The following is a 21,129-nucleotide window of genomic DNA, read 5'->3' as shown; positions in this document are numbered from 1 at the left end:
AAGAGGCTGAGGCACAAGAATTGCTTGAACCCAGGAGGCGGAGGTTGCAGAACCTCTGCTCTAAATTTTCAGGTTACATCCTTGTCTCTTCCTAGTTCTTAGTATTTATCCTTCACATTATAAAATGTTTCAAAGGCTAGATCTAAAATTATTTTCCACTTCACTGCTTTGATTATGTCACTGTATTACTGCCAACTTTTTACCTGCTGTTACGTTCAGATCAGGTAATTGTTGATGTTTGCCTCTTGCTCTTCACCAGTTCATCTCTTTTGTTCTGATTCTGTACATTCTCTATTCTAACCCAGTTAGCCCTGTTTTACTAGCTTATCCTGTTTACATCTTTATAAATGGAACAGACACCTTTGTCTGTTGCCGCTAACCTTCTTTGTTCAAGGGAGCTTCTTCAAGTTTATTCATCCTCCAGCCTGTAAGTGAGTTGGGGTATTCAAGTTCTCACAGCCTAAGGAGTCTACCCATAATTTCAGGAATATTATTAATACTGGTAATAATATTTGTTACTTACATGAAGTTTTATAAAGTTATAAGTTAAGAGACAATCTAAACAATAGCCCATAAATATTTAGAAACTAATTTTAGACTAAACAAAGTGACAAAATTCATTTGAGTTTTCAAATATTTAAGAGTTACTCTTTCATACTGCACAAGCAATTCAAGTTTGGAGATTTAGGTTGCCTGGATCATTGTAGAATATCAGGCTCTGTCTATTCTAGTCTACAAATGTCTGCTTCCCTCTCTTCCCAAGATCTAACTAGGATCATTCTTGATTATAAAGACACAGGAGTAGATTCGCTAATAAGTTTTAAAAGGGAAAGATTACCCAAATGCTAGCTCTGTCCATGCCTACCCTTAAAAGTATGTATGTAACAACTTATAAACTACAAGTTTTCACTGGTTTTGTTTCTCATATAAGATTCCAAAATTCTTGGGGATCAAGGTAAAGATTTTTCTTTAACCTGCACCAGAGAACTTTATATTTGGTATAGACTTCACTGCTGCCTGGGCAAATGCTAACAATTTTACTTAGTATATGATTCACTGGCATAATTTTATACTGCTTCCTGTGCTTGAGGTTAAGATGTAGCACTCACATTTCCCCATTTGACACCAACTGTTGTAAAAGAAAAATGGGTAGAGGTGGTTGAAGGAGAAAAGTGACCCTGGTTCTAGTAGTGGTGGCAATTGAGGTAGTAAAGTGAGAAATTGTTTTCTACATATTTAGTAGTAGTTTTACTTTAGTTATGCTTGGTGCTACTGTAAAGCAAAACAGAAAAATAACCAAAAAAAACCACAAAACTTGTTTGGTTTCAGTCGTTATACTGCAAATTCTGCAATGAAATTTTTTAGAATCTTCACTGTTAAAAGTATCCTCAGAAATTACTGAGAGCATGGATATCTTTTTTTTTTCAGTTAATGATGTATTTTATTGGATCATATATTTAATATATCTTTTTTTTTGAGACAATGGGTATCTTATGAAATATTTCAAAAAGAATAAGGTAAAAGCAGAAAGGGAGACTTTGGCAAATTTGTGCTAGATCTTCAATGATTTACTCTATATGTGTTCATAACTGATATAAAGCAGAGCTTTGAGCCGGGCGCGGTGGCTCACGCCTATAATCCCAGCACTTTGGGAGGCTGAGGTGGGTGGATCGCCTGAGGTCAGGAGTTCAAGACCAGCCTGGCCAACATAGTGAAACCCCTTCTCTACTAAAAATACAAAAAATTAGCTCGGCGTGGTGGCGGGAGACTGTAATCCTAGCTACTCAGGAGGCTGAGGCAGGAGAATCTCTTGAACCCACGAGGCAGAGGTCGCAGTGAGCCAAGGTTGCACCATTGCACTCCAGTCTAGGCGACAAGAATGAAACTCCATCTCAAAAAAAAAAGAAAAAGAGCTTTGCATTAATTTGCCAGAATATTATATAATCATATCTGTATTACTTTATTTTTGTATTGTGCAATTTATATGTTTATTTACTGGTGATTTAATTTATAAACAAGAACAGAAATATGAATTGCATGTATCTTAGTACCTTTGCTAGTAAACTACCTGTTTTGGTATAATATCTGGCTCATTCTCTGCTCATTTCCTATATGTACATTTTATTAGCAGAATTTTTTCTTAGAAATATCTCATTACAGTCTGTTAACGTACTCCAAGATGAAGCTGAAAAACTCCACTAAAACCTTAATCAGCCATGGTATAAGGCCTGAAATCCATCAAGTCATTCATTCAGATTTACAGAAGGAGAATGTGAAGCAGCTGGTGTAATCCAGTTTCAGAGCATTCTGTTTCTGAGATTCCATGATTTCTATGCTAAGCAAAAAATAAGGCAGTATCCTTTGGTACAGTTAACATTGCCACCACCTGTCAATGGCTTTACCTCTTTCCTCTTGTTACAAAGGCATTTTTAAAATCTAAAGTAATTAGCAATATGCAGTAATGTACAGTTAAAGGGAAACTAAAGGGCCCCTATTTGTGTATATCTTTAGTGAGGTTGCACATAGCAGAGTATATACCTGGTTATCTGAAGATATTTCAGTAAATTATTAATAAGGCTTTAAAATACATCAGCATAACCCACTTTTGCATATTGGTTCACAGACTAAAATATTTTTTTTTTTTGAGATGTGGTCTCACTCTGTCACCTAGACTGGAGTCCAGTGGCACAATCATGGCTCACTGGTTTACTGTAGTCTCAACCTCGCAGGCTCAAGTGATCCTCCCACTTCAGCCTCCTGAGTAGCTGGGACCACGGGCATGTGCTACCATGCCTGAGTTAATTTTTTAAATATTTTGTAAAGATAGGGTCTCCCTGTGTTCCCTAGACTAGTCTCAAACTCCTGGGCTAGAGTAGTCTTCCTGCCTCAGCCTCCCAAAGTGCTGGGATTACAGGCGTGGGCCACTAAGCCCAGCTCTAAAATTATTTTTTAAGTACACACTTTGAGTTTGGAATTGATTCCCATTCATAAAAACCCATGAATGTTATCATGTTAGCCATGCACTAGGCACTGGGGATACAGAATGAAAAAGATACTTTCTATTCTTGAGGACTTTCAATGTAGTAAACAGGCAATTCCAGTGCAGGGTTACTACGGCTTTGATAAAAACTTACTCAGGGTTCTATATGCCCACAAGGGAGGACACCTAACCCAAAATAGGTACTTCTGGAAGGACTCCTAGAGGAGATAACTACTGGAATTTTTTTTCTTTTAATTTATTACTATTATTATTTTAATTTTTTTTTTGGAGACAAAATCTGTCACCCAGGTTGGAGCGCAGTGGCACAATTATAGCTCCTGGTTACCTTGAACTCATGAGCTCAAGTGATCCTCCTGCCTCAGCCTCCTCAGTAGCTAGGACTATAGGTGTGAGCCACCACATCTGGGTAATTTTTATTTTTTTATTTTTTGAGACGGAGTCTCGCTCTGTCACCCAGGCTGGAGTGCAATGGCATGATCCTGGCTCACTGCAACCTCTGTCTCCCAGGTTCAAGCAATTCTTCTGCCTCAGCCTCCCAAGTAGCTGGGATTACAGGTGCATGCCACCACACCTAGCTAATTTTTTTGTATTTTTGTAGAGACAGGGTTTCACCATGTTGGCCACTGGTCTTGAACGCCTCACCTTGTGATCCACCCACATCAGCCTCCCAGAGTGCTGGGATTACAGGCGTGAGCCGCCACACCCGGCCTCATCTGGGTAATTTTTTTATTTGTTAAATTTTTGTAGAAACAGGGTCTTGCTGTGTTGCCCAGGCTGGTCTACAACTCCTGGCCTGAAGTGATCCTTTTCCCTCAGCCTCCCAAAGTCCTGGGATTACAGACATGAGCCACCAAGCTCAGCCCAAAATTAATTCTTAACAGGTAAGTTAGCCAAATTAAAAAGGGAGGCTATATTACCTGCTTAGCTTTGTAAGGTGTTTTAATTAGAGGCAAGTAAGTGGTTATTTAATCTGTCTTTTGGAAAGGTTTACTCAAGTTAATGTAAGTCAGTCAAGTGAATGCTCAAGCTCTAAGGACACCCCAGCAAGTCAAATCTGTTTTAGGAAAATCTTGTTAACAGTGATCAAAACTGAGATTGACATTGAAGAGAGCTAGTACTGTATTTGTTTTACACATGTTTTGTTTTGTTTTCTGAATTGTACAAAGACCAATTCAGAAAAAATGTCAATGGAATTTTTTAAAAGAAATATAATTTTTTAAGTAAGAAATTGCAAATCTGCTCCTGAATTCAAACCTTCGTTATTCCATTTACCTGAAAGTTTTAAAATTTTTTGTTCTATTTTTGTTTTGGATAAAATTTCTATTTGTAGAGCAAAACTCTGTCTCAAAAAAATCTATTTGTATGCAGTCAACATACATTGCAGGGCTTTTTAAAAAATAATTCCAGTATTTAAGCAAATTTTGTATAGGGTTGGGGGGTGGGCATGAGAGATTTGGTGATAGAGAGGCAAACTGCTATCAGTCAGTATTCAGCCATGAGCTTTAAGAATCCTCACTGTCAGTTTCCTGTAAGCTGGGGAAGCACATGGAGGTGACAGCCATTTGCTGAGGACTGGGGTATGGAAGTCTGAGTGGGTCACAGAAAATGAGGGAGCAGGGCAAAATACTATATGAATGAATCACTTTCCTACTGCAGTCACAAACTGTAAAATACAGCTACAGACTGCAGCTGTTCCCCAAGAAGGGATAGAAGAAGAGAGGGATCCTTTAATCCATCTCCTCTTTGCTTCATACTGTGTCATATATTATAGGATATAATATCCTAAATGTTGTTATCCCTAGTGGTAGCCTCTGTTTATGACTCAGCCCCCCGATAGCACCACTTACTTGAAGTTCTCAGTTTCCAGGAAGCCTTTTTGCATGGGTACATAAGATTCCTGAAATTAGAGCTTATATCACAGAAGTTCCTTGTTACTGCTCTGCATCTACTTCTCAGCTGCCCAAAAAAAAAAGAGATCACAGTCAAGATAAATCAAGATACCAGACCTGTTGCTAGTTTTCTATTCCAATTTAATTATATAACACTGAAAAATGTTAGTCTGTTGCATATCTCATTGTGAAAAGTAAGAAATCAAAATGTCATGGTTGAGAAATAATGTGTGAAAAATACTTAAATTTATCCTTGTGGAACATTCACATTTGCTAAATGCTTGTTGTTCCTTTCCTACTTCTGCTCTAACATCACCTTCTATTATGCCTTCCCCACTAGGGAGTGAGTGCCTCTTCACCCACCATTTTATCTCTGTAAGATGTTTGGTCATGGGAGACAGGTTTATTAAATAAATTGATAATGTTGAATAGTTGTAGAAAGAGTTCACAAGTAGTATTTTACCTTCTCCTGTGGAGGAAAATAAACTAAAGTAGCTCATTCAATTCTTAAGAAAAATGTTATTTAGTTATAGTTGCAATAAATGATATTGATGATACCTTGGTGGGAGTATTGAGATTTTAAATTAAGGCTCTAGCCTTTTTTTTGATTTTTTGAGACAGAGTCTCACTCTGTCGCTCAGGCTGAAGTGCAGTGGTGCGATCTTGGCTCACTGGAGCCTTGACCTCCGAGGCTCAAGCGATCCTCCCACCTCCACCTCAGCCTCCCAAGTAGCTGGGACCACAGGTGTGAGCCACCATGCCTAGCTAATTTGTGTGTTTTTTTGTAGATATGATGTCTCGCCGTGTTGCCCAGGCTGGTCCCGAACTCTTGGGCTCAAGGGATCCTCCCGCTTTGGCCTTCCAACATGCTGGGATTACAGGCATGAGCCACCCTACTCCGCCTAGTCTTTTTTTTTTTTTTTTTTAATCATTCGAAACCTAGTTTAAACTTTTTGTTTCAAATAGAAACAGAAATATATGTAGTTATGGTGTACCTCTTGGAAGGTAATTATGGAAGAAGCAAAAATGAGTATTCTGTTCAGTTATTTAATCAGGAAAGAGAAAGCACTGAAAGAGAAGATGCTTGTTTCTTTACTCATCAGCATCCCCTGATAGTGGCCACTGTTCTCCAGATAGAAATCTATGGGGTTAAAAAAAAATTATGTGTGTATGTATGTCTGTGTGTGTAAGCATATGCCATTTCATTTTACCATCCTCATCTAAAAAAAGCCATGCTAGCTTTCTTCCAGTCTTTGGGACAAAGTCTAGACTAGACCATCATAGATCAGACGATATTTCAGAAGCCAGAGAGAGTAGTTCCCAGAGCTTCCAGGTTTCCCAGGAATGACAGTTGTCTCATTGATTTTCATTTTGTAGAATGTATTGTGAGGCATAGCTTATGCAGTGAATATTTTTAACTTAGTCTGGCAGTATTTTGTTTCATATGCAATAAAATCTCCCTAATTCAGAACAAAATGGAAAAGTTGTGTCTAATGAAATGAAAATTTCTGATTGTAAAGTTTCTTTAAGAAGGAAAGATAGTCATCCAGTTACACCACAGAAAGTTCAAAGACAACAGAGTAATTTTATATTTTATCCAGATTATTACAAATTCCAAAATAAGGGCCCCAAACAAATAGGTCTCACTATATTTTGTCTAATGCCATGTATATATATATTGAAAGCCATAGCGAAGGCCCTTTCTTTTCCCACTTTCTTCCTGAGAAATGTGGAGACCAAAGAATGTTAAACAAAGAACAGAGAACTAACTTTTTCCAATATGTCACTTCATGGATAAAAAGTAGAGACAGAGTGGTGAAGCACCTGTTGCTTTAAAGGCAATAAACTAGTGAAATGTTTTAACAGGAGTCATCAGCTTTCAAAGATCTCTTTTATCCAGTTCACATCACTCATTGCTCTTAATTCCTTTGTCACATTTTTTACTGCATTACAAGTAATCCTTGAAATCCATGGAGCATTTTATATATAACTAGAACCATGTGGATGGTTTTCATGTGTTCAGTATAGCCTCAAATCCCAGCATTTCTTCTGCTCCTCTTTTTCCATATATTTAGTAGTAGATGCAGGTTTGAGAAGCAAATCATGGCAATAGAAGGAATCCATCCCTCCACTCCCACCACTTTCCACCTCAGAAGACTGTAAGTTGCATCTCGGGTAGGGATAGGATAACAGCCACGAACAGGCCCTCAGCAGCTCTTTGATCTCCACCACTGCATTCCATACCCTTCCTCTCTTCCTGACCAGCTAGTTCCTCAGGCAGCTGCTTCTCCTGCCAGTCCATTGGTTATTTATATGTAACTGTATACACTGCCAACCGAGTAGGTTTGTAGAAGCAACTTAGGAAATCTCTTTCAAATGAAGGTTAAGATTAATATTTTTTATTCCACTCCTTCTGGAATATTGTGTTTAACTACAATAAGCAGTTTGAGGTGAGGAGGGACAAAAAATTCTCTCCAGTTTTGCAGGTTGAATAGTAGCAGTGCTGTTACCCGCCTTGTACTGCTTTTATTTCTCCACATAATATATGAAGGCAATGTGTGCCTTTTCAGAATAATCTTAATTATGTCTAATCCTCTACTGTGTCTTTTTTTTTTTTTAATTATTAACTCCTTGGACAACAGTTTTTAAAAGGTTGAATCCAGCAGTCAAGGCATTATGGTTCTAACATTATTTACATTTTCTGAGAAACTAAAACGGATCAGTTTCCCCTGAGGTCCTCTAGGATTGTTCATACTTAGTATGCTTAAACGTAAGATGGCAGCAGGCCGGGCGCAGTGGCTCATGCCTGTAATCCCAGCACTTTGGGAGGTCGAGGTGGGTGGATCACGAGCTCAGGAGATCAAGACCATCCTGGCTAAGACAATGAAACCCCGTCCCTGCTAAAAATACAAAAAATTAGCCAGGCGTGGTGGCGGGCACCTGTAGTCCCAGCTACTCGGGAGGCTGAGGCAGGAGAAATGGCATGAACCCAGGAGGCGGAGCTTGCAGTGAGCCGAGATCGCACCACTGCACTCCAGCCTGGACGACAGAGTGAGACTCCATCTCAAAAAAAAATAAAAATAAAAATAAAAAAGTGTATGTTAACGTTATTAGAAAGGTGAAAGCATTTGCATCATGTGGTATAATTTGACATGTAACAGTATTTGACAACCCCAAACTGTCTACCTTTATTTTTCTGAAAGACATTACGTTTCCACTCACAGCTCTATTTTCAGTTTATGTAGATACAGCCCTGGTATTTTTATATAACATACATTCTACAAAGTACTTTGAATATATAGTAAAATCAGACAGTAATGTTGAATTTATATGGCATTAGTGGAGTATGAGGCATGTAGTGTATGTGAATCTTCCAGGTAACTAAAATTACCCGTGTAAGCAGGAAAACTTTTTTTTTGTATTATTTACATTAAAAACAGCTAAAACGTTTTTCTACATTCTGATATTCCCTAATAATAAATTACTCTGGACAGAAAATCATCACCATGTTTAGACCTGGGCCTGTTGATTGGTTGTAATAACATTGATTGGTCCAGGCAATTGCAGCTATGTCTACTATAAAGAAAAATTTAAAATCCCAGGACCCCCAAACTTAAGCCTGGAGGCTGAATCATGCAACAGTATACTTTAGCGAGGTCCTCCTGGAAAGGAAAAAAGCCTTAGGCATGTGGGAAGGGCTACCCCACAGACTATTCATAAGTAAATTCTTTGCTAGCCTCCCATAAACAAGGACATGCCAATTATAACTTTAGGTGTACAGTCTAAGTCTAGCTCCTAAAAGTAAAGTCTGTTAAATTCTACACTGATAATGTGAATTACAAATGTATCTCCCCAGGGGAAGTACAAAGAGAAAACGACTGCTCCCTTTCTCTCCACTCACCTTATCTTCTGTAAAATGTAGATTCACTTGGCACTAACCGAAGTCTCACAGGAATGTAACCATTCACCTTACCCCTACCTGCCTCTCTTCCTACATGCCCTCCCTCATTTTAGGAAATGATAAATACTAAAACTCATGAAAACCTCCAGAAAAACAGCCACACATATGTTTGTAGCGTATGTTTTTCCCGGACACGGCCTACAGCTGGTTTAATAAACCTCAATGATTAAAACTTATGCCACAGTCACTCATTTCACTTGTCACTGTTTTGTATTATTTTTCTCTCCTGCCTTACTGTCAGGCTGTTAGATCTCCCTTCTACCATTAGTGTACTTTAATCTAGCACTTATAATTTAATGTTTTTAATATGGCAGGGTTTCGAAACTAACTAAGTTTATTAGATTGATAGGTAGATTAAGAGTGCTGAATCATGGTATCAGATATCCAATTCCAAATTTCCATATAGGCTCCAGTGTCTTACATATTTGGTGGCTATTTTATAGATTAACAAAACAAAATGTCAAAATTCATGATGATCTTTGCAGTATTGTATGGCTGCTATTACTTTCCTCTGTCCATTTTTTGTCACATAGCTCAAAGACCCTCTACATCATGAATCTGGCTCCCCAACTGTCAGAGCCAGCTTTAGTATAGCTTGCTCTACTATTGTTCCCTGTCTTGGCAAACTCCTGCTCATCCTTTAAGATCCAGTTTAAATATCTCCTACTCTGTAATGCCTTTCTTTTTTTTCCCCTTTTGAGACGGAGTCTTGCTCTGTCGCCCAAGCTGGAGTGCAGTGACACGATCTTGGCTCACTGCAAGCTCCACCTCCTGGGTTCACGCCGTTCTCCTGCCTCAGCCTCCCGAGTAGCTGTGACTACAGGCGCCTGCCACCACACCTGGCTAATTTTTTTGTATTTTTTGTAGAGACGGGGTTTCACTGTGTTAGCCAGGATGGCCTCAATCTCCTGACCTCGTGATCTGCCCATTTCGGCCTCCCAAAGTGCTGGGATTACAGGCGTGAGCCACCGTGCCCAGCCGAATATTGATTTTTTAAAAAATTTTAATTTCTATTATTTTTGTAGAGACAGGGTCTCACTACATTGCTCAGGCTGGTCTCAAATAACTTTGGTATCTTGACGTTTATTATTACTCCTTATCCTCCCCATCCAAACTGATATTCTAACTGTGTTACTTAAGTCTACAAGCCGTTTTCCTTGCCTTAGCTCAGTTTACCAAGCCTAACCTACCACGAATATGCCACAGTGAAAAAGAGATAACAGAGGTTAAAGTAAATGAGTACCCGAAGCAACGTGGTTAGTTCAGGGAACATGAAAATAGCAGCAACAAAAAAAAAGCAACCTGAAACCTAAGAGGGAAGAGAAACAAAACTGGGAAGAGAGAGAGCACATACACATGTTACCAGGAAAAGCACACAGATGGAAGGAAGAAGTGAACAAAGAAAGGAAAAGAACAGATTAAGAAATAGTTTACATTTTCTGCCAAAGGCTTATTGTGAACTATGTTTTTAGTTGTTCAAAGTTATCAATAAGGGATAATTTGGCATGCATTTCCCTAGGCTATAAATTAGCAGCATTTGGACCTTAGCCACTTGTTCCCAACATTTACCTGAAGTAGTTAATAAGCAAACTAGTTAACCAAACATGGTATGGAACTCAGAAGACATGACTTCTGGTCCTTCAGACAGAAGTGTTGGACTAGATGATCTCTAAGTCCCTTTTAACTCTTAAAATTCTATGTCATATGTCAGTTATAGTCCCAGTATGTCTAAGGCACCAGGCCAAATGCTTTGCACAGTACAGTGAAACAAAGATGAAATTTATGCTTCAAGAGTTTAGTTGACAAAATAGACAAAAAACAGACAACTTGTCTTTTATTACAGTGCATTCGTGGAAATGATATAATAAGGCACCTTTTTTCTTCTTGGGAACAATATTGTGGTTATTACATTCTTAACCATTAAATCTATCAAGTAAGTCTGAGATTTGATCAGAATTTTTATAAAAATGAAGTAAAGCAAGCTATGCCTGACAGATGAATAAAAGGTTAAAAATGGCATTGGCAAATTAATCTTCCAAATTCTATGAAACAAGCATAAATATAGAATGCACATTGATTATATTAGTGATCCTTTAAAATGTACTTTTAAAATTCTACTACTGTGTAATAAAGATGACCTAAAAAAACTATGTTGGTTCATCAACTTGGAATTAGAAAGGCTCTGGTAATTTCAGAACAATTTTTTTTTTCCTTTCCATAAATTTTGTTGTAGCAAAGAAACACATTCAGTGCATCCTGCTTACTTTAAATTTGATTGAACTAGAGAAGTAATACATACCATTTAGGAAATGGACAACAGTTAGCCCAGGGACTAAAGGATGACTAATTCTAGTTCTGTTCTTTGTTATTTATTCTCTGAAGTTTAGCTTAAATCCTGTTTTCATAAAAACTTTGTCAACTACCATTACCCACACTGCTTTTTCTATTTTCCTAATTTATATTATTCTAACAGGAGCTAGTATAGGATCGTGGTTGAGACAGTGGGGTTGATGTCATACTGCCTGTGCTATCACTTACAATCTAGGCAAGCTGGTTAACTTTCACAAGCCGTAAGTGTTTTGCTTTGTTTTTTTTTTTTTGGTAAAACGAAGATGACAAAAATGGTGTCTACTATTAAGGTCATTGTGGAGATTGAGTAAGAACATGTGTGTAAAGATATTAGCACCCTGCTCTGCATATACTACATACTTAATAAACATTAGATACTATAATACAGAGTATTATATATTAATATATAATACTGCAGTATATTGTAATACTACAGAGTTGCCCCCTTGATTCTTATGTGTTCTGTCTCTTCCTAGAGTCTCCTCAAATTAGTAAATGCTCAATTCAGTGTTTTCTTCAGAGAAGGTGGGGCTTAGGATGAACAGAAAGACTCTAATAGTAGGAGATGGTGACTTGGGGGCTTCCTCTGCATATTTCCTAAGGAAAATGGTAGGATTACAATCTGCCGTGGTGATGACCTCCAGATGATAGTTTTGTACTCTATAAGCGGAGCGTGAGAGGTAGGTGGAAAGGATTAGGAAAAGGAGAGACGTTATTAGTGCTGACGGTGGGAGTTGAAATGTTTGGGGGTAGTAGAATAGGTGTATTTAGACTATGGAAAAGCTACTATACCAAAATGAATTGGGGGGATGTTGATAGGGTTGTTGGAAGGTTTTATACCTCACCATGTACTGGTAGAGTCATGGCAGTCGGACAAATTCAGAGGTCATTTTTATATAAGTGACCTTCTAAATTCGTGGTCTGCAATTCAATGACAGCCTCAAGCTCGGACATCAACCTCTGAAAGAAAGCAAGCTTTAGTTTCAATTCCTCTACCTTTTCTTGTTCACTACAGTGGATATTTACCCAAAATTCAAAGAAATGACAGTTCACTCAACCTTTCAACTCAGTAAGATGGCACTTCCCTGAATAACTGACTCAAGCCTCTTCAAAAATGTTATCCTGTATGACTTATAGGCATGTATAAGCATATAAAAATGGTAACCATAAGATAGAGGAGTTTGTGGGGTCTAAACCTCCTAGAAGGAAAAAAAACAGAATTTCTTTGAAAATAGTTTTCATGTCTTGCTGTAAGAGAGTGGGAGGTTAGTGTTTTTACTTCTTGATGAGATTTGATATTAGTTAGGACCAGGAAAGAATAAGATTGCTACAAGATAAAGGAAATCAGAAGAAACATAGAGTTAATGGCCTATCTTGTTATGGGACCAGTAGAGGACAGGGATAAACGAGTAGCTGACCTTTTTTGGTTGGTTGAGGTTTGGAAAGAAGAGTTTGTTTATTTTTACAAAAAGCATTAAGTTGTTAGTTGAAAACATATATTTGCCTCACGTTTAAAATGTTCAGAAAGTATCAATAAAATTTAGTTTTCTGATTACTGGGATGGTAAGTGTGGACTTATATAATTAAAACATTCCCCTTGAGTTATTTTTGTAGTAGTCATTTAAGGGAAAAGAAAAGGAAAGGCATAGGGGAGGTGAGGGTACAGATCATTACAATATTATTGATATTCTCTACACGTGCAATATTCTGGTAGACACTGACAACACAAAAGAGGTGTAAAACTAGCTGCTCAGGGAAGCCTGTTGTCGAATTAAGAGAGAGAATTAATACTGGTCAGAGAACTGAAATCAGCCAAAAGAAGGGGTTGACAGCTTTGAATTAAGAGAGATTTAAGCAACTGGAATTCATGTTTTTCCCATTTCAATTCAAGTCAGCAGTCACTGAACATTGCCTGTGTGTCAGAGAGTATTATAGAATCAGTATTAAGTGTGAAAAGAAGGTGATATGTCCAGGAAGGATACTGTGGTCCAGGTTAGAGCAGTGTCTCAGGAAAGCAATCCAGGATGAAAGCCTGCTATTGGATTTCACAGATAATATGTTCTTGTATCAAGATTTGTGCATTGACATAGGTGTCTGTTAACTGCTGTGTCATCTTGCTCCAGTCTCCCTAGTTCACAATGCCCAGTCATGTGTAGGAGGATAGTGTGGTAGTTAAGAGATTAAAACCCTTTGAGTCAGACCTAGCTTTTTAGCCTCCCTCTGCCACTTACTTTTCAGTTTCTGTATCTACTGCTCAAAGTTATTGTGAGGATTAACTAAATAATCTATGTGAATACTTGATTAGTACAGTGCCTAATACATAGAAATGCTCAACGAAAAGTTCTTTATAAAGATTTCAATACTCTATTCATTAGCACTTAGTCAAGGTCTAAGTCCTACTGCCTGAGGTGCAGACTCTTCCACTATATTCCTATATATTCTGCAATATTTTACCCATCCTTCTTCTTCTAACTCTTTCTACCCATGGTTCACATTTCTGAAAGCAAAGCTATTTATCTAATATGATATATTTTATCTTTATGAAAGCACAACTTTACATGTTCTGTTGCCCTCCTGACTCTTCTGCCACTCTCTTCTTTCCTCAGTCACTCTGGTAACGTGGCCTTTCTGCTGTTCCTTGACCACACCAAGCTTGTTCCCACCTCATGGACTTTGTGCTTGCTTAGAATGCTTTTCTTCCAGAGACCCCCCCGCACCCCAGGACACACTAACTCCACCTCGTTTAGTCTCTCTAAATGTTACCTCTTTAGAAAGACCTTCTCTGACTATCTTAAGGTATCACCACCTTATCCCTTTCTTATCCTGCTTTATATTTCTTTGTAGTACTTCTTACCGTTTTACATTATTTTATACATTTATTCATTAATTGCCATTCTCCCTTTTTGGAATGTCGCTTCCCTCAAGTTAGTCTTATTCACTGTTGTATCTTCAGTGCAAAGTAGGCACTCAGTTAATATTTGTTAAATGAATGATTTTAAAAGTTTGGGGATTGTCAGATCCAAGCATGAAAATTACTTTTTAAAGAGTGTCCTAGAAGTGACTGGGAATAATACTGAAAAAATCTTAAATTGCAATTTATTTTTCTTTTAGAAAAATGTTGAACATGGAATAATATGTATTGGGAAACCGTCTCTTCGTAAGCAGCGCTTCATGCAGTTTTCTTCACTCGAACATGAAGGAGAATATTATATGACACCACGAGACTTCCTTTTCTCAGTGATGTTTGAGCAAATGGAACGTGAGTTGGGTCTTTTTTTTTTTTTTTTTAAATTAAAAAAATCAAACTTTAGGGCTGAAAAACCTGTTTTTCAGGATTGATAACAGCTTTTCTTCATTTTAATTATCATCTTTGTACCATGCATTTGCTTATTTAGACTTTTCATTTCTTGTGACACTACTTATACTTTTATATTTATCTTAGAAATTGTTGTTTTGTATATATGTTTCTCTAAAGAGACATGAAAAATAGTTTGTTTTAATTGCTACTAAATATGTCATTAGTAATTACTTTGTCCATGTTATAAATTGGGCCAAAAAAAAAAAAATGAAACTAGATTTGAGAAGTTAGGAGAGCTGCTTAATGCAGTCATGATGTCACAGGTAGAAAATCCTGAAAAAAATGAGAAACAAGAAGTTGAAAAACTATAATTACATGATTTTATTTAATAAGCAGCCAACTTGCATTTGTTTCAGATTTCAGAAATTCTTAGTTTTATTATCTAAATTAGTCCTTACTTTGCATAGAGTGGATTTGACCCCATCCTCTGTGCCCATATTGAAGAAGTAGTCTGTGAAAACTTGTTGGCTTTCTGACGCCTTCCTAAGTGTACTGGAATACTCTTTATAAATATGCAGCAGCTGAAATGGGTGAGAGCAAGGTGAGCAGTCAGAGTAGTTTAGATTGAATTCAAAAAGGCTGAGAGAACATGGGACAGCATTATAAACATTGAGGGATGACGAACAAAAACAAAATGAGTGATCGTGGTGTATTCTAGGGACAATAAATTCAGTAATCACTGGAACAAAAGGATTACTTTAAGCAGTAGTGAGGGATGAAATTGAAAAACAGATAAGGTCTGAATTATCCAGAAGACTTCAGTGGCCCTCTCCAACCACCAGATGAATGGTATTTGGCAGGGATGAATGGCGTTGAAGGTTTGTGAGCAGAAATATAAGGTGGTAAAAATACGTTTAGGGTTTTGTTTGTTTGTTTGAGACAGAGTCTCGCTCTGTCTCCCAGGCTGGAGTGCAATGGCACGATCTCAGCTCACTGCAACCTCCGCCTCCCGGGTTCAAGCAATTTTCCTGCCTCAGCCTCCCGAGTAGCTGGGATTACAGGTGCCCAACACCATGCCTGGCTAATTTTTGTTTTTGTTTGTTTGTTTGTTTGTTTTTTGAGACAGAGTCTTGCTCTGTCGCCCAGGCTGGAGTGCAGTGGCGCGATCTTGGCTCACTGCAACCTCTACTTCTGGGGTTCAAGCGATTCTCCTGCCTCAGCCTCCCAAGTATCTGGGATTACAGGCACGTGCCACCATGCCCAGCTAATTTTTTGTACTTTTTAATAGAGACAGTGTTTCACTGTGTTTGCCAGGATGGTCTCAATCTCCTGATCTCGTGATCCGCCCTCCCTGGCCTCCCAAAGTGCTGGGATTACAGGCATGAGCCACCGCGCCCGGCCTTGTATTTTTAGTAGAGACGGAGTTTCACCATGTTGGCCAGGCTGGTCTCAACCTCCTGGCCTAGGTTATTTTATTACAGCTTTTTTGCGGGGAAGTTTGTGTATATTAGAAACCTTAAAGATATTTACCCACATTAATACAGTAAGTTCATAATATAAGTAATCAAAGATATGCAAAAAAATCTCTCTTAAAAAGTAGTTTAGCCTCTGACATGTAAAGCACTTGGACATTGTGAATTCCTGTTAGATTCATCAGAGAATTGAGGTCACACTTGAGCTGGAAACTGAAGGCAAGCACATCCATAGAGTCAGCTTACTGCCAACAGAAACCACTAAGAACCCACCACTGGAGCCAGCTTCAGGTAGGAATATTTAAAGGGTAATTAATTGCTGGAATCTGAGTGTGAACTAGCTTGAGAGACAACAACTTCTGAAGAACCAGCCACGGAGAAGCCCATACGCTTTTGTGAGTTTTACCTTGCGGAACTCTGCCAGGTTCTCACAGTGAAGATCTAAGAAAAATGCTCTCCCCTCTCCCTCATTGGGAGGGAAAAGTAGCCATTTTTAGATACTCCCAGAGCATTTCATTCTCCTTAACAAAGGCCTATACAGAAAGGAAACTTTTTTACTGGAGTCCAGCCAACCTAGGGGGATGGAAATTCCCAAATCTAGCCCCCTCTGGCCTTCTTGTCTCACCAAAGGGAGTGGAAAAACAAAAAAACTGAGAACCGCTTTTGAAGGGCACATCCCTTTACAGTCACACAGTCTGACTAAAAGACTGACAGCTGTTCATAGGACTGTACAATACCTACCTCCCTTTTCACCTCACCACCACATTGATAGAGCAGGCCCTTGTACAATAATAAGGCAGTACTGAAAGAACTTACCTCTTAGATTTTATTTAAGGAGAGAAAAGACAACAGGGGAGAAAAAAAAAGGCAACAGAGGAAATTTTAGCCTCTGTCACCTACAACTACAGCAAACAGTAAACACAACCGATTCCTACCCAGATAAACATAAAAGGCCAGTCTACCTCAGTAACTTTTACCAAATACATCATGCCTGACTTAGAACAAAAAAGTCACAAGGCATGCTAAAAAGAAGCACAATCTGAAAAGACAAAGCAAATATCAGTATCAGATTTATATATAGCAGATATTTGGAATTATCAGACCAGGAATTTAAAATAACATTAATATGCTAAGGGCTCCAATGGAAAAAGTACACAGCATTTAAAGTAATGTAAGCAGAGGCAGAGAAATTCTTAGAACAAACCAAAAGGAAATGCTCAAAATCAAAAATAGTATAACAGAAATGAAGAATGCCTTTGAAATTAGCCAGGTGTGATGGTACACACCTGTAGTCCTAGCTACTTCAGAGGCTGAGGATCACTTGAGCCCAGGAGTTTGAGACTACAGTGAACTATGATTGCAGCGCTGCACTCCAGCCTGGGTGACAGAGCAAGACCCTGACTCAAAAAAAAAAAATGCATTTGTTGGGCCCATCAGTGTAACAGACCTGGCTGAGAAAAGAATCAGTGAGCTTGAAGATATGTCAATAGAAACTTCCCGACTTGAAAAGCAAAGAGGAACAAAAAGACTGAGAAAAACAGAATATTCAAAAACTGTGAGTTAGTTACAAAAGGTGTAACATATAAGTAACAGGAACACCAAGAAAAAAAGAAAGAGGAAAAGAAATATTTGAAATAATAATGACTGAGAATTTTCCAAAATTATTAACAAATGTCAAAATTATTAACATAGATTCAAGAAGTTCACAAAAACACCAAGCAGAATAAATACCAATAAATGCCTAGGTATATCATATTCAAACTGCAGAATTTTTTTTTTTTTTTTTTTTTTTTTTAAGACAAAGTCTCACTCTGTAGCCCAGGCTGGAGTGCAGTGGCATGATCTTGGCTCACTGTAAGCTCCACCTCCCGGGTTCATGCCATTCTCCTGCCTCAGCCTCCCGAGTAGCTGGGACTACAGGCGCCTGCCACCACACCCGACTAATTTTTTGTATTTTTAGTAGAAAAGGGGTTTCACCGTGTTAGCCAGGATGGTCTCGATCTCCTGACCTCGTGATCCGCCCACCTTGGCCTCCCAAAGTGCTGGGATTACAGGTGTGAGCCACCATGCCCGGTCAGAAAAATTTTAGAGAACAAAAGAAAGAGAAAAAAATCTTGAAAGAAGCCAAAGAAGAAAAAACACCTTATCTGTAGAAAAACAATGGTAAGAATTATATATTTCTTTTTAAGCAAGAAGAGGGTGGATAAAATTTTGAAAGAAAAATTTACCAATGTAGAATTCTATATCCAGTGAAAATTATCCTTCAAAAGTGAAAAAGAAATACATTCTCAGACAAACCAAATTTGAGAGAATTTGTCACTAGTAGATCTGACTTACGAGAAATGTTCAAAGACGTTCTTCAGAAAGAAGGAAAATGATATATCAGGAACTTGGCATGAAGTAAGGAAGACAGTTAAGATAGAAAAGGAATACATGAATATAAAATCACATTTTTAAAAATTGATAAAACAGATAACAGTTTAATCAAAATAATAGCAACACAATATTGGATGATCAAATTGTATGGATAAGTGAAATGTATAACAGCAATGGTATAAGGGACAGGAGGGAGGAATTGGGAATACTTATAAGATACTTGTACCACCCGTGAAGTGGTATAGTGTTATTTGAAAGTGGACTTAGATTAGTTGCAAATATATATTGCAAACTTTAGGACAACTACTAAAAAAAAATTTTTAATAAATAGAATTGACATTCTAAGAGAGGAGAGGAAAAACAAGTTATATAAAATACTCAGCTAAAACCAGAGAAGGCAAAAAAAGAGTGGAAGACAAAAAAATGAAACAAAACTCAAGTGCAATAGTTAGATATGGCAGATATCAATCCAGATATATCAACAGTCACTGTAGATATGTATTTTATGCATGTGGTTTATAAGAAACCCACTTTAAATGTAAAGATACAGATAGAGTAATTGCTAACACTAATCAAAAGAAGGCTGGAGTAGCTATACTGGTTTCAGATAAACCAAATTTCAGAATGAGGGAAATTATCAGGAATAAAAAGAGGCATTGCATAATGATTTTTTTTTAATGGGTGAGTACTCCAGAAGACATAACTATCTATAATGTATGTATACCTAACAACAGGGCATCAAAGCACATGAGGCAAAAACTGATAGAACTGCAAGGAGAAACAGATGTGTTCTTGGAAACTATTATACTTGGAGATTTCAAGAGCCTTCTGTCATTGATTGACAGATTCAGCAGACAGAAAACCAATAAGGATATACCTGAATAAAACAGCACCACGAAGTAACTGGATCTAATTGCCACTTATAGGATATTTCATCTAACAATAGCAGAATATACATTCTGAAGCTAACCTGGAACCACTCACCAAGATAGACCAGATTTGGGATCATAAAACACAGTTTAAAAAAATTTACAAGAATAGAAATCATACAAAGTATGGTCTTAGACCACAGTAGACTTAAACTAGAAATCAGTAACAAAAAGATAGCTGAAACATCTCAAAATATTTGGAGATTAAATGACACACTTTTAAATAACACATGGGTCAAATAAGGAATCTCAAAAGAAATTTTAAAATATTTTCAACCAATGAAAGTGAAGCTGGCATCTTCAGAAGAGTATTTGGTCCCTAGAAGAGAACTCTAGGCAAGAATGGTTTAGATGGCCAAGTAGAAAATTTAAAACCTTATAGGACCAGTCAGAAAAAGAATAATTTTGAATCGAGTCAATATAATATAGTCGGTGGGACAAGCTATATAGCTAACTAGAGTCTAGATGTTGTTACAGGCACTCAAATTGAAAATTTTTACAGAACATTCTGCTACCTAGACATTTCTACAAGCATAATTGGGCCTGTTGGCCTAGTTTGTAACCCCTAATCTATAAATTCAGTGTAATTGCAATAATCCCAATGGAGTAGGTAAATGTGTGCTCACACATGTATGCACACGTGTGTGTGTGTTTGTGCTTTTTGACAAGCTGATTTGAAAATTTATATGGAAAAACAAGGGGCCTGAACTGGCAAAGACACTCTGAAAGAAGGAAAAAAATGGAGAAGTTACTCTATCAAATAATGAGCTTTATTATAAAACCTCAGTAATTAAGATCAAATGGCATTGGCATAGGGATAGACAAACTGACCAGTGGAACAGAATAAAGAGCCCAGAAACACAAGGGAACTTTTATATGTGAGAGAGGTGGCATTATAAATCAGTGGAAAAAGAGGGACTGTTCAACGAATGGTACTTTGCAGTTGGATATGCATATGGAAAACAAGCGAACATTTTTCAAAGATAATTTTAAAATCTGTCTCCTTAGGTTAGAGAAATCTTCCTTAAATAAGCAACAAAAAGCACTAACATAAAAGATTGATAAAATTCAGCCATATTAAAATTAGAACTTCTATTGATCAAAAGTTGTCTTAGAGAAATTGAAAAGGTAAGCCAAAAACTTCCAAAATTTAAGACACTACTTAGTATATGTAGAAAACTACAAATCAATAAGAAAAAGACAATTTTTTTAAAAAAGGGACAGAAGTAGTAAATAGGCATTCACAGAAGAGGAAATGTATGCAAAAAAATGAACATAAATATGTTTACCCTTATTAGTGACTACAATAAGATATAATTTTATATATATTAGATTAGCAACAATTAAGTTTGTTAAAGACAAAAGTTGAAGAGAATGTAGATCAGCAAAGATTTTTATACACTGTTAGTTGGACATGCCAATTGAAACTACTACTTTGGGCTTGGCACGGTGGCTCACCCCTGTAATCCCAGCACCTTGGGAGGCCAAGGCAGGCAGATCACCTGAGGTCAGGAGTCAAGACCAGCCTGGCCAACATGGAGAAACACTGTCTCTACTAAAAATACAAGAATTAGCCAGGCATGGTGGTGTGCATCTGTAGTCCCAGCTACTCAGGAGGCTGAAGCAGGAGAATCGCTTGAACTGAAGAGGTGGAGCCATGAGCCCAGATCTCACCACTGCATTTCAGCCTGGGCAACAGAGCAAGACTCTGTCTCAAAAAAAAAAAAAAAGAAAAGAAAAGAAAAAAACTGCTACTTTGGAAAACAACTTAGAACTGTTTTATAAAATTAAACATTAGCATAACTTTTGACATACAAATCCCATTCCTATATATACACTCTATATGCAACAGGA

The 21,129-nt window shown here is 37.6% G+C and overlaps 1 protein-coding gene across 1 annotated transcript in view; it reads left to right on the top strand.

Moving 5' to 3' along the window:
• The window catches only part of MICU2 (mitochondrial calcium uptake 2), a 111,967-nt gene that overhangs the window by 23,826 nt on the left and 67,012 nt on the right, over positions 1-21,129 (top strand). Inside the window, exon 2 of the mRNA XM_054446304.1 lies at positions 14,312-14,459. Within this exon, the coding sequence (XP_054302279.1) occupies positions 14,312-14,459 (148 nt within the window). The remainder of the gene's footprint in view (positions 1-14,311; positions 14,460-21,129) is intronic.

This window comes from Pongo pygmaeus, chromosome 14 (assembly GCF_028885625.2).
Source record: "Pongo pygmaeus isolate AG05252 chromosome 14, NHGRI_mPonPyg2-v2.0_pri, whole genome shotgun sequence".
In the NCBI taxonomy this organism is placed as follows: domain Eukaryota; kingdom Metazoa; phylum Chordata; class Mammalia; order Primates; family Hominidae; genus Pongo; species Pongo pygmaeus.
This window is presented reverse-complemented; position numbering and strand designations above follow the sequence as displayed.